This window comes from Oncorhynchus gorbuscha, linkage group LG14 (assembly GCF_021184085.1).
Source record: "Oncorhynchus gorbuscha isolate QuinsamMale2020 ecotype Even-year linkage group LG14, OgorEven_v1.0, whole genome shotgun sequence".
NCBI lineage: Eukaryota > Metazoa > Chordata > Actinopteri > Salmoniformes > Salmonidae > Oncorhynchus > Oncorhynchus gorbuscha.
Window position 1 is genome coordinate 14,835,848 of NC_060186.1, and position 15,976 is coordinate 14,851,823.

The 15,976-nt window shown below is 42.5% G+C and overlaps 1 protein-coding gene across 5 annotated transcripts; it reads right to left on the minus strand.

Moving 5' to 3' along the window:
• Positions 1-55: 55 nt before the first annotated feature.
• Positions 56-10,084, minus strand: LOC123994512 (cell wall protein DAN4-like). Of its 5 annotated transcripts, XM_046297192.1 has the most exons (10): positions 8,372-10,082; positions 7,462-7,500; positions 6,730-7,071; positions 6,231-6,402; positions 5,989-6,092; positions 3,911-4,258; positions 3,364-3,696; positions 1,539-3,164; positions 1,000-1,374; positions 56-610 (listed from the first exon to the last, which is right to left on the minus strand). In XM_046297192.1, exons 2-10 carry the CDS (start codon positions 7,493-7,495, stop codon positions 600-602), a joined length of 3,345 nt encoding a protein of 1,114 aa, XP_046153148.1. In that variant the 5' UTR covers positions 7,496-7,500; positions 8,372-10,082; the 3' UTR covers positions 56-599. The 5 variants fall into 5 exon arrangements, with proteins under 5 accessions (XP_046153148.1, XP_046153150.1, XP_046153149.1 ...); XM_046297194.1 differs by having other exon boundaries at positions 56-1,374; positions 1,881-3,164; positions 8,372-10,083; XM_046297193.1 differs by having other exon boundaries at positions 56-1,374; positions 1,845-3,164; positions 8,372-10,083.
• Positions 10,085-15,976: the final 5,892 nt, after the last annotated feature.

Sequence of the window (15,976 nt, forward strand, 5' to 3'; positions counted from 1 at the left end):
TCATCTCATTAATCTATTAGGATAGGCTACTGCAAATAATAGTGTTACCCATAGCCTATGTAAACCTTATCATTTATTTGTATTTTTATGAAAATGGGATTATGTCTCCAATGCATGTTTTTGCAAAGCTCAATGGTTCAGTTGATTTGAGTTTATGGCACCTTGTTGCATCAATATGGCCATCAGTGCAGCCGTGTCAATTTCACAGAAGTCACAGTTATAGCATGAAATGCATACATGAAAAAATACCAATATTGTCATTATAACTATGTAGCTGTCTCCAACAATAGGATACAGTGATCACACACAAGCTAAATACTACATTTTAATTTTAATAATATTTTCTTTACTTTTATCTACTCTACTTTTAAACAATCAAATTAGTACACTTAATAACAGTCATAGCCATGGTTATGAGTAAACATACAGTATCATTAAGTAATATAATGTAATAGTAAAAATGATAAGTAAAAATAGTAATAATAATTATAATAATTCTAATCATAGTAATAGTGGTTTAATAATACAATGAATTGAAATGCAGGCCCTTTCCAGACCCTGAGTGTCTGCAGACTGTCCAGTCTGCCATGTAGAGCCCTCTAGTGGAGATCTGTTCAAACATCACATACAGGATAAGAGGACATTGATGTATCTTTAATGACTAGACCTTGCTATTTTGTTTTTGCTTATTCAAGACTATTAAACTACAGTATACTATTGGCTACAGTAAAAGGCAGAAAAGAGCAATTCAGATAGTAGCCGACTGTAGAGAGGGGGTTTCTGGGATGTAGGTTGAGCCTTATTCAATAGGGAGGTATAATCAAAGCATTGCATAAAGTAAAACATTCCATAGAGCTGACATGAGAGTCAAGGCAGTAAATCTCTATTCCGCAGTAAACCATGACAGTTCTATGTAACATTGGTCTATCTGCAACATTCTGAGTGTTCCAACCCTCTGAACAAGCCCCAAAATAGGAGCTTAAAAGTTGAGCAACACACCTTGACAGATGAAGGGTAATTCCTGATGACAGGAAGCATCCAGCCACTTCAGTTCTCCGTTACCAACCCGGACCATCTTACCACAGTGGTAATTGATGGGGTTGAGGGGGAAGCAGCTGTGCCACTCACTGTACTTCACCACCTTATCAACATCACTACCGGTCCACAGCCAGGGGGCGTTCCACTCAAAGATGGACCTCTCCAGACCAATCCACACTTCCCCACATTGCAGCTCCACGTTGGCCAGGAGCTGGGTCACGTCAGCATGCACAGTCTGGTTGGTGATTTGCACCAGGTTAGACTTGGAGCCACGACTTTTACAGAACTTCAGGGAATTGATCCAGCTCTTGGACTCATTGAAGAAGTGCAGGTAATCTGCATGGACAAGACAAACACACATGAAACTGCACACGTTAATGTAAGTTAATAAACACAAAACCACAAATACACATACACTTTTGGTCTTATTTGCCATTAAAACGCTCACAATTGTCACTTGTGCACCCAATTTTCACTTGTGCACCATGTCTGACACTCACTAGGATGGAGTGGAGAAGTTGTACTACTGGGGGAGGATGTTGGCTGACTGTTTGGGGAGGTGAAACCTGATGAGGTCAGTTGTCCACTGGAAGTTGAGGTTGGTAGTGTGGTGGATTGTCTGTCAGTAGTGGTAGTTGGTGAGGTGGTGGACTGTCCATTAATAGTGATAGTTGGTGAGGTGGTGGACTGTCCCTTACTAGTGGTAGTTGGTGAGGTGGTGGACTGTCCATTAGTAGTGGTAGTTGGTGAGGTGGTGGACTGTCCCTTACTAGTGGTAGTTGGTGAGGTGGTGGACTGTCCCTTACTAGTGGTAGTTGGTGAGGTGGTGGACTGTCCATTAGTAGTGGTATTTGGTGAGGTGGTGGACTGTCCCTTACTAGTGGTAGTTGGTGAGGTGGTGGACTGTCCCTTACTAGTGGTAGTTGGTGAGGTGGTGGACTGTCCCTTACTAGTGGTAGTTGGTGAGGTGGTGGACTGTCCCTTACTAGTGGTAGTTGGTGAGGTGGTGGACTGTCCCTTACTAGTGGTAGTTGGTGAGGTGGTGGACTGTCCCTTACTAGTGGTAGTTGGTGAGGTGGTGGACTGTCCCTTACTAGTGGTAGTTGGTGAGGTGGTGGACTGTCCCTTACTAGTGGTAGTTGGTGAGGTGGTGGACTGTCCCTTACTAGTGGTAGTTGGTGAGGTGGTGGACTGTCCATTAGTAGTGGTATTTGGTGAGGTGGTGGACTGTCCCTTACTAGTGGTAGTTGGTGAGGTGGTGGACTGTCCCTTACTAGTGGTAGTTGGTGAGGTGGTGGACTGTCCATTAGTAGTGGTAGTTGGTGAGGTGGTGGACTGTCCCTTACTAGTGGTAGTTGGTGAGGTGGTGGACTGTCCCTTACTAGTGGTAGTTGGTGAGGTGGTGGACTGTCCATTAGTAGTGGTATTTGGTGAGGTGGTGGACTGTCCATTAGTAGTGGTAGTTGGTGAGGTGGTGGACTGTCCATTAGTAGTGGTAGTTGGTGAGGTGGTGGACTGTCCCTTACTAGTGGTAGTTGGTGAGGTGGTGGACTGTCCCTTACTAGTGGTAGTTGGTGAGGTGGTGGACTGTCCCTTACTAGTGGTAGTTGGTGAGGTGGTGGACTGTCCATTAGTAGTGGTAGTTGGTGAGGTGGTGGACTGTCCCTTACTAGTGGTAGTTGGTGAGGTGGTGGACTGTCCCTTACTAGTGGTAGTTGGTGAGGTGGTGGACTGTCCATTAGTAGTGGTAGTTGGTGAGGTGGTGGACTGTCCCTTACTAGTGGTAGTTGGTGAGGTGGTGGACTGTCCCTTACTAGTGGTAGTTGGTGAGGTGGTGGACTGTCCCTTACTAGTGGTATTTGGTGAGGTGGTGGACTGTCCATTAGTAGTGGTATTTGGTGAGGTGGTGGACTGTCCATTAGTAGTGGTAGTTGGTGAGGTGGTGGACTGTCCATTAGTAGTGGTATTTGGTGAGGTGGTGGACTGTCCATTAGTAGTGGTAGTTGGTGAGGTGGTAGGTGTTGTGGTAAACATTTCTGTAGACGGAGGTCCAGTTGAAGTAGGGCTGGTGGTTTCAGGTGTAACAGGAGTGTTTAAATCCCCAGTGTTGTTAAGTGGATGTTCATCTGTTAGAATGAAGTAGAATACATTTCAGCACATTTGAAGTTTCCTGTTTTTATAATTGACACAAAAACAAAGTATTCCTAATCTTTATCAAATATTTCCTCACATTAAAACTAGGATTTTCTTTGTGTAGATTCCATACAACGTATTCATAGATGATGACCATTTAGTTTGATAACAATCCCACAAGGTTCAACTTACCTCCATAGCAAAGGAAAGCACTTTGACGAGAGCAATCTTTTGGTCTCCATTTTCTGTTCAGCTGTACACAGTTTCCATCTACCCTGGTGTTTTCCCATTGCTGAAATGGTTCTCCATTTGACCATTCCCATAGTGTGTTGCTGTTGTTGTGCTCAAGTCCAATCCAGGTTTCCCCTTCAGTCACCTCATCAAAGGCTTCCTGTTCTTTCTGGTTCAGGATACTCGCCAGATCTCTGCTTTTGCTCCTGCAGTCTTTCAGAGCATCCTGCTGCGTCTTTGTCCCTGGCATCAGATCATACACCTTCTCTGTTGTTCCATTACCATGATGAACTTCTAGGAGGGAAGAAGAAACTGACACATCAGATTTCATGAGACAGTTAATGACTTCACACAATAAGAAATAATTAGGAAGTTACAGATAATCTAATTAAAAGTGTTTGAGATCTGATTAGATGAAGAATACAGGTTAGTTGTTATCAATCCCATTTGTTAAATGACAAGTTGGACTTTCCATTGATAAGAAGAGGATGAGTGAGTCAGTCCTTACCTCGTTGACACATATACTGTCTTTGAGTTGCACAAGAGACTGGTTGCCAGTGAGATGAAATAGACAAGACACAGTCATGACCCACGGTGTGGACACCAAAACCCTTTTCCCAGTTAAAGAACATGAAGTCCTCTCCATCAGACCACTTCCACTTTTCAGTTGGACCAGACCTATGGAGCCCAATCCACACATCACCGATGAAATTACCCAAAGAAGATTGAATTGCCTTCCAATCCTCTTCTGTGTGTATGATGGACAGGTTTGTGTAGTGTTGTCTGCAGTACTCTTGTGCTTCGGTCCAGTTTTTCTCCTCAAGGACCAGGCTGTACTTTTTGGCTGAGTAGGTGACTGTTTGAAATAGAAAATGCTAATCAGACTGCTTGTTGTATTGAGTGGCAAACATTACCATCTTTAGTTACCACTTTCTATTGTAAAATACAGGCAACACATACTGTTTGATAGCAGAGTAATATAGAGATATGGATGTAATTGAGGAAAGCAACAGAGCATGTGTCGGGGGGCATGGAGAAATTAAAAAAATTGCAAACTCATTCTAAAAATGTTTTATGAATGTGGATGTGTTTTGTAAAATCATAAATACATAGGCTACAGACTCAACTATATATACTTTATAGACTGAGTTTCGTCACAATGTCTACGCTATCCTGTTTATTAGTGTCACGATCATCGAAATGAGCGGACCATGGCGCAGCGTGAGTTGAGTTCCACATATTTTAATAAAAAGTGAAGAAAAAAAAAATACAACGAACGTGAAGTACATAACGCACTGGAGTTCTGGTGCGTGGAGCCAGCACAGGACGTATCGGGCTGGGGAGGCGCACTGGAGGTATGGTGCGTGGAGCCAGCACAGGACGCATCGGGCTGGGGAGGTGCACTGGAGGTCTGGTGCGTGGAGCCAGCACAGGACGTATCGGGCTGGGGAGGCGCACTGGAGGTCTGGTGCGTGGAGCCAGCACAGGACGTATCGGGCTGGGGAGGCGCACTGGAGGTCTGGTGCCTGGAGCCAGCACAGGACGTATCGGGCTGGGGAGGCGCACTGGAGGTCTGGTGCGTGGAGCCAGCACAGGACGTATCGGGCTGGGGAGGCGCACTGGAGGCCTGGTGCGTGGAGCCAGCACAGGTTTCACTGGACTGATGACACGCTCTTCAGGGCGAGTGCGGGGAGCCGGCACAGGACGTATCGGGCTGGGGAGGTGCAGTGGAGGCCTGGTGCGTGGAGCCGGCACAGGTTTCACTGGACTGATGACACGCTCTTCAGGACGAGTGCGGGGAGCCAGCACAGGACGTACCGGGCTGGGGAGGCGCACTGGAGGCCTGGTGCGTGGGGCCGGCACAGGTTTCACTGGACTGATAACACGCTATTCTAAACGCCTGCGCAGTAGCATACTCCTTGCTAACACCTCTCTCTGATATCACTCCTTAAATTGCTACATCGACCCCCAGACGGGCTCTGGCTCTCTCCTCGACCGACCGCCCCTTGTGCCCCCCAAAAATTTTTTTCTCTATTGGGGTTTCTGTGGCCGCGGACCCCGGCATCGTCGCTGTCCTCCTATATTCCTTGCCGACTCCCTCCAAGGAAGGGACATCCTCCTAGGATTTCCTCCCATGTCCAACTCTTCTTTCCCTCCATGGCACACTGCTTGGTCCTTGGGTGGTGGTATATTCTGTCACAATCGTTTAAATGAGTGGACCAAGGCACAGCGTGAGTTGAGTTCCACATATTTTAATACAAAGTGAAACTACAAACATACAACGAACGTGAAGTACAACTCGCACTTAGACACTAACTGAAACAATATCTCACAAAGCAGGTGGGAACAATGAACAATTTAAGTATGATCCCCAATTAGAGACGACGATAAACAGCTGCCCCTAATTGGGATCCACACTAATACACCAACATAGAAAATACAGACTAGAACACCCCCTAGTCACGCCCTGACCTAAAACACCATAGAGAAACCCGGAGGGTCAGGGCGTGACAATTAGGGCCTATTAACAAAATCTGCCTCTGTTCATTAGATATACTATATGAATCGAAATACGTGTGTACTTACTGATACCACTGCAGTTTTTCAGGGAGTAGCCTGAGGTTGCATGTTCAAGGTATTGTATTGTGACAGGCATATCATCAGTTGAGGCCATCAGAAAACATAAGTGTCTGTGGGATAAATATCACACAGAATCTGGTAGTAGTTATCAGAAATGAACAACATGAATGGTGTTGATCTAAAAATTCTCTAGCTGCCTCGAGCACATATTGAAGAAAAAAAAGAAGCTTTTTGAGCATGTAGGCTACCTGTTATTTTGGTTATTTATTCCTGCTTCTTTCCAAACAAATGTGAAGTACTGGCAATTGTAATGTTCGGTGCATTTCTGCCTGCACTGACTTGCATTAGTTACGAATGGCGGCGATTGAAACATATTATTTATCCCAAAATCCACTCCTTTCATTAGGTTCCTCTCACAACCTGTGTAACAGAGACATTTTACATTTGACACAGCTTGATTTTTGTTGTTGTTGAAACAACTCAAGTCAACTAGGCAACCAAAAATATGTGATCAGCACTACAGTAGTCTCTAGAAGGACAGAACGCAGAATAAACAACACTGGACTAGAGAGACAAAAGGTATCAAGTGGTATATTCAGGTGTTCTACCTGGACAATGGATGCCAATGTCCAATCAACAATGCAGCATGTTGCAGTGTAGTTTACAGTATTTAATGTAAATAAACTAAATTTTGCTCACAATTAGAATACATGCACCAAGCAATGACAATGAATCATGAACACTTGCCTTTTACTACCTTTAGATTGTAATATTCTGTACAGTCTTGGGAAAATACACTTGTGATATCTACACAACAGCAGTAACTCCCCCTGTCCTTCAACTGAAGGTTGGAAATGGTGAGTTTTTCCCCGCTGAGGCTGTATTTTTTGGGGTCATTAGGTGAGATGGCAGCTTTCTTGATCACTCTGGGTTTAGAACATCCACATTCACCCCAGAATTTGTCATAACAGTTTCTGCCCCAGCGTGTGTCATACCCGTGATCCTTCACAGAGTATCCGCAGAGAAGGGTCACAGAGCTTCCCTCCAGTACTGACACCTCAGCCATCAACACGGGTGAGGCCCTGACTGCTGTGGGGTCAAAGGTCACATCAGGAAAATGTTGTTACTTGGATATTAAGGCTCTGTTTTCATTTAGATTGTGTCACTGACACAGAGTTGTCCACATACAGTACAAGGAGACTGCTATGTTTGATCAAAGTCCCTGATTCTGTTTTTAGACACTGGAAGATACTGTAGCTTTTGGATTGAAATTATATTGCATTTATGTGTTGACATTATACTGTGACATGAAGATAGAAAAAAATGCCTTATATGTTTCATTGCCATACTCATGTGACTCATGTGTGACTCATGGATGTTAACAGTAGTGACAAACTACTATTTTGTCAAAAGTCATAACAATGGAGGGGCTACTTGATAACACCTAGAGAGGAATAGTCATCCCATCTGATCTCTTACCCAGCAGCAGGAGTAGAAGTATTTCCTGTATCATTGCCACTGTGAACAACATATCAAATGGTTTAAAACACAAGCCATCAGGGCTCCCAAGCATTCTAGTTAAGATTTTTTTATAGCATTATTTAGAAAGAAACATAATTTTTTTTAAAAGCACAACAATTTGCCAATTCCCACATGTTTCAGAGATTTTGTGTAGAAGAAAATGTCTAAGAAAGTATTGTCTGTGTCTTGGAGATTAATTTAAAGTCTGAACTAATGTGCACAATTTCCTTCCGAGAGTAACTTCCCAGGTAAACAAAACAATGACAAGGAAGTTATGATTATATGACTACCAAAGTAGCATTGCAGTTACTCTATGGTACAGCTATATGGCATACACTTTGATTAACCAAACATGCAATTTAAAAATGTAACATAAATATGAAATCAACCTAGTTATTCTATAGTAAATGATCTGATGGAGATCAACACAAATGTCTCAGAGTATCCCAATCTATTGGTTTCCACATTGTCTATGATATGCTTAAGAAGTATCATATAAACAACCCACACATTTTCATCTAATATTAGATTTGACCTCTATTAAGTCTCAACTTGATTAAAATACACAGCACCATCCTAATCATTTAAAAAAAGTTACAAAGGGTTGCTAACAATGTGTGAATAAGTACCTCATCAAAGAAAAGAAGAGTGCAAAATCATTTCATGTTTTCAAAATACCATCTTGAACAGTAAGTTACAAAGGTGCTAAACATACTGAATTATTACCTCTTCAATGAAAAGCACAGTGTTTCAACCTGCTCTCAACCTGTTCTCAACTAGCCTACCTGGTTAAATAAAGGTGAAAAAAATATAAAAAATATCGGGACATTTTTTATTATAATGCAACTTGAAATGATGGCACACCTACCCAGTTAGCTGTCTTCTTTACCTCCCCAGATTTGGTGAGATGGATGTGGAGACAGGGGAAAGAGAGGAGTTTATAGAGGTGTATTTCTCTCCTCCCTCTCTGCTGACCAGGTGAACACACCCAGGTGATTCTAAAACTTCAGTTCCAACATCTCCCTCTACATTAAAAAACATTGACCATTAGGCCGAATGTATTACAGTGGACTTACTACAGTGTAGTTCAGAAATACAGTGCATCTAAATTGCTTGATTGAATGTACATGTCTGTTTGCATATTAAGTTCACATTTGTAACAATAATTTGCAGTACATTTGATTTGGTACCCAGTTCATTGTATTTGCACTGGACATGGACTGCACTAAAGAGACGGCTACAGTAAATTACCCACTGACATATGCTTCATGAGAAATCAAATATATGTGATTAAAAAAACGAAGAAAACCACTAAAGATATCTTTGTAACCTGTGTTTGTGCGTTCTCCCAGCTTCATGCAAAGCAGGTAGCCTTCTGAAAACCCAATGCAAATCAAATGTAGAAGGGCTACTGTTATGTGTTACCTGCATGGCTATATGGCATTCTAATTCCCAGAAATGGTGCAATGGAATTCTGGGCAAATGCCAGATGTGCTGGTCCATTTTAGCCCAGTGGGCCTGTCTAACTTAGTTTTTTTTTCTCGCAAAATAATAATTATATATGGCTTATAAAATGGGGGCCTCATTATATTTGAGAGAGCTAGGTTTAATGTGTGCAAGCAGGAGCAGGGTGAAAACAACAACAGTTTTATCACAGCTGTTCACAAGCCAGCGGAAAACTGTCAGTTTGGCGATGTCAGGGAAATGCTGATCCGAGATTGGATTGAGGTGGGAATAAGAAATATCTCACTTTCTGAAAAGTTAGTTAGTTTCCCAGCCTACCTTGTCCAAAGCTGTAAACCAGATTAGGAAGAGTGAGTCAGTAAAAAGACAGCAGACGTGCTGCGCCGCAGCAGCTCCTTGCAGAGCGAAGAAAGTGAGGAAACAAATGTGTTTTCATACCGAGCTAAAAAAAACAGGGGAACACCGAACAGAGACAGACTTGTAGAAAACCACCATAGACAGCGCCAGTAGCTAGTTCAAGTGTTTGTCGCAAACGTGGGAAATCTCCTTTCCACAGCTGGATAGATTTCCCAGCAAAGGATGCGGAATGCAGGAAATGTCACAGGAGAGGACACTTTTCAGCTGTCTGTTGATCAAAGCAAATGCATGAGGTCTCAGAGGAGGAACAGCAGCTATGGCAGGACAGCATCTTTCAGGGAGCAGTAAGGGAAAACGATGCTGGCTGGCACTCAGACATTAATCTCAATGGGGAGGTTGTGTCATTTAAACTAGACACAGGGGCAGCAGTGACAGCAATACCAACTAGGCTGTATAGCTATAGTAGCGATGGCCCTTTGCTCTCTACAAACTAAAAAAATGTACGGGCCCAGTAATAAGATATTACCAGTGGTAGGGCAGTTGGTGAGTAAACTGGAGAGTAAAGACAAAAGTGCCATCCAGCCTGTCTTCGTCATAGACTCTCTGGTCAGACCGTTGCTGGGGCTACCAGCAATTGAAGCTTTGCAACTCCTAGAGAGAGTGGGCGAACTGTAGGACCCAGGGGAGGTTTTTAAACATACATTCCCAAAAGTGTCTTCTGGCCTAGGAAGGTTAAAAAGGGACTAGAAAATCCACCTGAAAGAGGATGTGGTCCCCTAATCCCTTACCACCCCCCCCCCCCCCCCCCGATGCGTGCCTATCCCTTTATTGGTCAAAGTAAAGGAAGAATTCGGCAGGATGGAAGAAATTGGGTCTGTATCTAAAATAGAGAGTCCCACTGACTGGTGTGCAGGGATGGTGGTGGTCCCAAAAGCCAATGGGTACATAAGGATCTGTGTGGACATGACTAACTTGAGGCAATCTGCAGAGAGAGACACATCAGTGAAGTAGCCACTGGCTCATTTGGATGGCTCAAAAGTCTTCACAAAGCTGGATGCCGGATCAGTCTTCTGGTAGATGCCCTTGTCACCAGAGTAGGACGCTCACGACGTTTATAACACCGTTATAAACTGTACTGTTTTAACCTTTTACCATTTGGAATCGCTTCCGGTCCTGAGCATTTCCAAAGACGCATGTCCCAACTTTTGGATAGGCTGAGTGGCATCATCGTCCATGCAGACGACGTGCTCGTGTGCGGATGGGACAGAGCAGAACATGATATGCCCGTCCCCCAGAACTTGGCTGAAATCAGGACCTTCTTAGACATGACCACATATTTGGATAAGTTCCTCCCACAGTTTTCAGATACAACCAAACCCCTGAGAGACTTACTAGCCAAAGAGAATGACTGGTCATGGGGTCACATGCAACAGGTGGCGTTTGATAAAATCAAAGGAGACCTGGCCTCACAGAGAGTGCTGGCCCAGTACCGTCCCCACCCTAAGACAAAGGCAACAACATACCTTCTGTCAATTGAAGCTTATCCTCAATACTGAAAATCTAAACTAATGGTGTTTTCTAAAGCAAGAAATAGACCTCTGAACCTTTCACCTATTACTACCTGTCAGGGCAAGGAGATTGAGGTTGTAACCTCATATAAATATTTTGGAATTTTAATTGATGACGGCCTCTCTTTTAAATTGCATATTCAACAACTTACAAAAAAATTTAAGCTGAAATTGGGATTTTATTTTAGGAATAAGGCCTGTTTTTCATTTGAAGCCAGGAGGCTAGTATCAGCTACATTTATGCCTTTACTAGACTATGGGGATATTTTATATATGAATGCCTCCGCTCAGTGTTTAAGATAAATTGACACCCTTTACCATGGCACTTTGAGATTTATTTTAAACTGCAAAACCCTTATGCACCACTGCACTTTGTATACCAGGGTTGGCTGGCCTTCTCTAGTCACTCGTAGGCTCAGGCACTGGTATACTTTTATTTACAAAGCCATTTTGGGTTTATTACCTTTTTATTTGGCCATTTGTATTGTTCAGAAATGTGGTGGGTACTCTCTTTCTTTGCTGGACTTTATCCTGCTAACTGTTCCAAATGTCCGAACTGAATTTAGTAAAAGGGCTATTATGTACGTCTTGGAACTCCTTACAAAATACTTTTAAACTGGTACTGGTAAACTGGTATTTTTAAATCACTGATGAATGATCTTGAGACTGATTCCCTGACCTGTCAATGTTTTTAATTTGCTGTTTTTGATTTTGTTATACTCCTGTGAATTCTATCGTTTTTACTAGATTACTTGTAGTTTTTCTTGTTGTTTGTCTAATTTTTGTAATGACTTGGTGCTGCCTATCTTGGCCAGGACGCTCTTGAAAAAGAGATTTTAAATCTCAATGAGCCTTTCCTGGTTAAATAAAGGTTAAAAAACAACAGGTGCATCATCCTTTGGGCGGTCCTCACACAAGATGCAGGACAACATGGAGTGGCGTCCAATATCATACACCTTACAAAGCTTATCCGACACGTAGCAAAGGTATGCACAAGTGGAGAAGGAGGCGTTGGCTATCTCATGGGCATGTGAAAGGCTCAGCCAATAACTCATTGGCCAGCAGTTTACAGCAGAGACTGACCACAAACCACTGTTGGCTTAGGGACAAAAGCACTGGATCACTTGCCTCCCAGAGTTCTGCGCTTCCACCTTAGATTGCTGAAGTTCACCTACAAGATGGTGTATGTTTGCTTGGATGAATAAGGTGCCCAGAGTAAACTGCCTGCTGCTCAGGCCCAGTTGCTAATATATGCATATTATTAGTAGATTTAGATAGTTTTAGAAACTGCAGTGTTTTCTGTTTGAATGATGTCTGTGAGTATAACAGAAGTCATATGGCAAGCACAAACCTGAGAAAAAAATCCAACCAGGAAGTGGGAAATCTGAGGTTTGTAGTTTTTCAAGTCATTGCCTATCGAATATACAGTGTCTATGGGGTCATATTGCACTTCCTAAGGCTTCCACTAGAGGTCAACAGACTTTAGAACCTTGTTTGATGCTTCTACTGTGAAGGAAGGGGGAATGGGAGCTGAATGAGTCAGAGGTCTGCCAGAGAGGCATGAGGTGACCACGTGCGTTCACGTGAGAGTTGCATTCCATTGCATTTCTACAGACAAAGGAATTCTCTGGTTGGAACATTATTGAAGATTTATAATAACAACATCCTTAAGATTGATTCTATACATCATTTGACATGTTTCTATGGACTGTAACGGAACATTTGGACTTTTCGTCTGCTCGCGCCTCATGAATTTGGATTACTGGGCTAAATGCGTGAACAAAAGGAGGTATTTGGACATCATTGATGGACTTTATCGAACAAACATGAAATAACTGAATACTAAATACAAAAACAACAGAACGGAACGAAACTAATTACAGCCTATCTGGTGACTACAACACAGAGACAGGAACAAACACCCACGAAATACAAAGCGAACTCAGGCTGCCTAAATACGGTTCCCAATCAGAGACAACGATAAGCACCTGACTCTAATTGAGAATCGCCTCAGGCAGCCAAGCCTATACCACACCCCTAATCAACATTTATTGTGGAACTGGGATTCCTGGGAGTGCATTCTGATGAAGATCATCAAAGTTAAGTGAATATTTATAATGCTATTTCTGACTTCTGTTGACTCCACAACATGGCGGATATCTGTATGTGTCACGCCTTGGTCATTGTATTTTGTGTTTTTGTTATATGTTTGGGTAGGCCAGGGTGTGACATGGGTTTATATGTTGTGTTTCGTATTGGGGTTTGTATTATTTGGGATCGCGGTTGATTAGGGGTGTGGTATAGGCTTGGCTGCCTGAGGCGATTCTCAATTAGAGTCAGGTGCTTATCGTTGTCTCTGATTGGGAACCGTATTTAGGCAGCCTGAGTTCGCTTTGTATTTCGTGGGTGTTTGTTCCTGTCTCTGTGTTGTAGTCACCAGATAGGCTGTAATTAGTTTCGTTCCGTTCTGTTGTTTTTGTATTTAGTATTCAGTTATTTCATGTACCGCGATTTATTTCATTAAAGTCATGAGTAACCTACACGCTGCATTTCGGTCCGACTCTCTTCTTTCAACAGACGAACGCCGTTACAGTATGGCTTATTTTGTTGTCTGAGCGCTGTACTCAGATTATTGCATGGTGTGCTTTTTGAAATCTGACACAGCGGTTGCATTAAGGAGAAGTTTATCTAAAGTTCCATGAATAACACTTGTATTTTCATCAACATTTATGATGAGTATTTCTGTAAATTGATGTGGCTCTCTGCAAAATCATCAGATGTTTTGGAACTACTGAACATAACGCGCCAAAGTAAACTTTAAAAAAAATATAAATATGATATATATATGATATAAATGTGACTTTATCGAACAAAACATACATGTATTGTGTAACATGAAGTCCTATGAGTGTCATCTGATGAAGATCATCAAAGGTTAGTGATACATTTTATCTCTATTTCTGCTTTTTGTGACTCCTCTCTTTGGCTGGAAAAATGGCTGTGTTTTTCTGTGACTAGGTGCAGACCTAACATAATCGTTTGGTGTGCTTTCGTCGTAAAGCCTTTTTGAAATCGGACTCTGTGGTGGGATTAAAATCTTTAAAATGGTGTAAAATAATTCTATGTTTGAGGAATTTTAATTATGAGATTGCTGTTGTTTTGAATTTGGCGCCCTGCACTTTCACTGGCTGTTGTCATATCGATCCCGTTAGCGGGATCTAAGCCATAAGAAGTTTTAACAGAGGAGGAGCAATGTCTAGAGGGTGAGGTACAGGTGTCCATTAATGGAATAAGGGACAGCCTATCTGCATCTCAGACCAAACTGCAGATTGCAGAGGAGCAACAACGAGACCCCATCTGCTGACAGATAGTACAGCAGTGCAAAAAGGGATGGCCCAGGCAGGAACTGCCTCAGCTGCTGAAACCCTATTGGGTGCACTAAAGTAACTTCCACTGTAATGGATACCTTCTCATGAAAGGACAACAGATAGTGATCCCAGAGATTCTACAACCAGAAATGCTAAACAGACATCATGAGGGACACATGGGGATAACCAAATGCAGACTGAGGGCTCAACAGTCGGTGTGGTGTCTTGGTCTGAGTACGCAGATTGCCAAGCTGGTGGCCCGGTGTGAGGTGTGTGCAAAATGTCGACCTTGTCATCGTTGACACTACTTCCTCCGAAGTCGGTCCCTCTCCTTGTTCGGGCGACGTTCGTCGTTGACATCACCGGCCTTCTAGCCATCACCGATCCACTCTTCATTTTCCATTTGTTTTGTCTTACACACCTGGTTTCAATCCCGCCATTTACTTGTTCATTATTTAACCTGTTAACCTCTGTTAACCTCTGCTCCCCCATGTTTGTTTGTGAGTGATTATTTGGTTGTAATACGGTCTGTTATTGTGGGCTCGTATTCTTGTGTTGCATTTGTAATTACTTGAGTAAATATTGTTCATTACTCATACCCCATCCGCTACTCAAGATGTTGAGCTAGATCTAAATAATTCCCCAGTACTACTTGAAACTTGTCAGCCATGGATAGGTGCCCTGGGGGAATGATACTGTACACTACTCACTAAATATGGGAAAAGCAATGATTGTTAATCATGACACATTCTGTTGTGTCACTTCCTCTTTCCTTTCTGGGAACAAACCGTTTTGAATAGATACGTTATCCATTTTGATCCATGTTTGTTTATTTCTTGATGTTGTAGCATGTCTGTGCCTCTACTCTGTTTGCACTACACATTGTGTCATTTCACTATTTTCCCCTAAGGTAACTTATCTTTGAACCACTTTGAACCACTTTCTATTGTGTTCAAAGCACCCGTTTGCAACTACATTGTACAGTGCATTCAGAAAGTATTTAGACCCCTTGACTTTTTCCACATTCATCTACACACAAATCTTTGCAAATTTGTAAAAATATACACTATCATTCAAATGTTTGGGGTCACTTAGATATTTCCTTGTTTTTGAAAGAAAATCACATTTTTGTCCATTAAAATAATATCAAATTGATCAGAAATACAGTGGAGACATTAATGTTGTAAATGACTATTTTAGCTGGAAACGTCTGATTTTTATTTTTAATGGAATATCTACGTAGGCGTACAGAGGCCCATTATCAGCAACCCACTGGATGTCATAAGGTGAATGCACCAATTTGTAAGTCGCTCTGGATAAGAGCGTCTGCAAAATGACTTAAATGTAAATGTAATATCTGCTGTCCTGCGCCTGACTCCTCTTCACCAGCTACACAAAGGCAATATTACAATCCTGAACCAATGATGGCAACGGAGCTGCCAAAACGGCCATGGCAAAAGGTAGGGGTGGATATGTTCTATTGGAAAAATTACACTTATTTGCTAGTGGTAGATTACTATTTAAGATACATTGATATAGCAAAGACACCCATAACTACATCAGCTGGTGTTATCAATGGATTAAAGTCCATTTTTTCCAGGTAAGGGGTCGCTGACGTCCTGGTTACAGATAACGCTCCCCAGTTCTCAGCAAGCTGCTTTTCTGCTTTTGCCGCAGTATATGACTTTACATGTGACCAGAAGCCTCTACACTGCA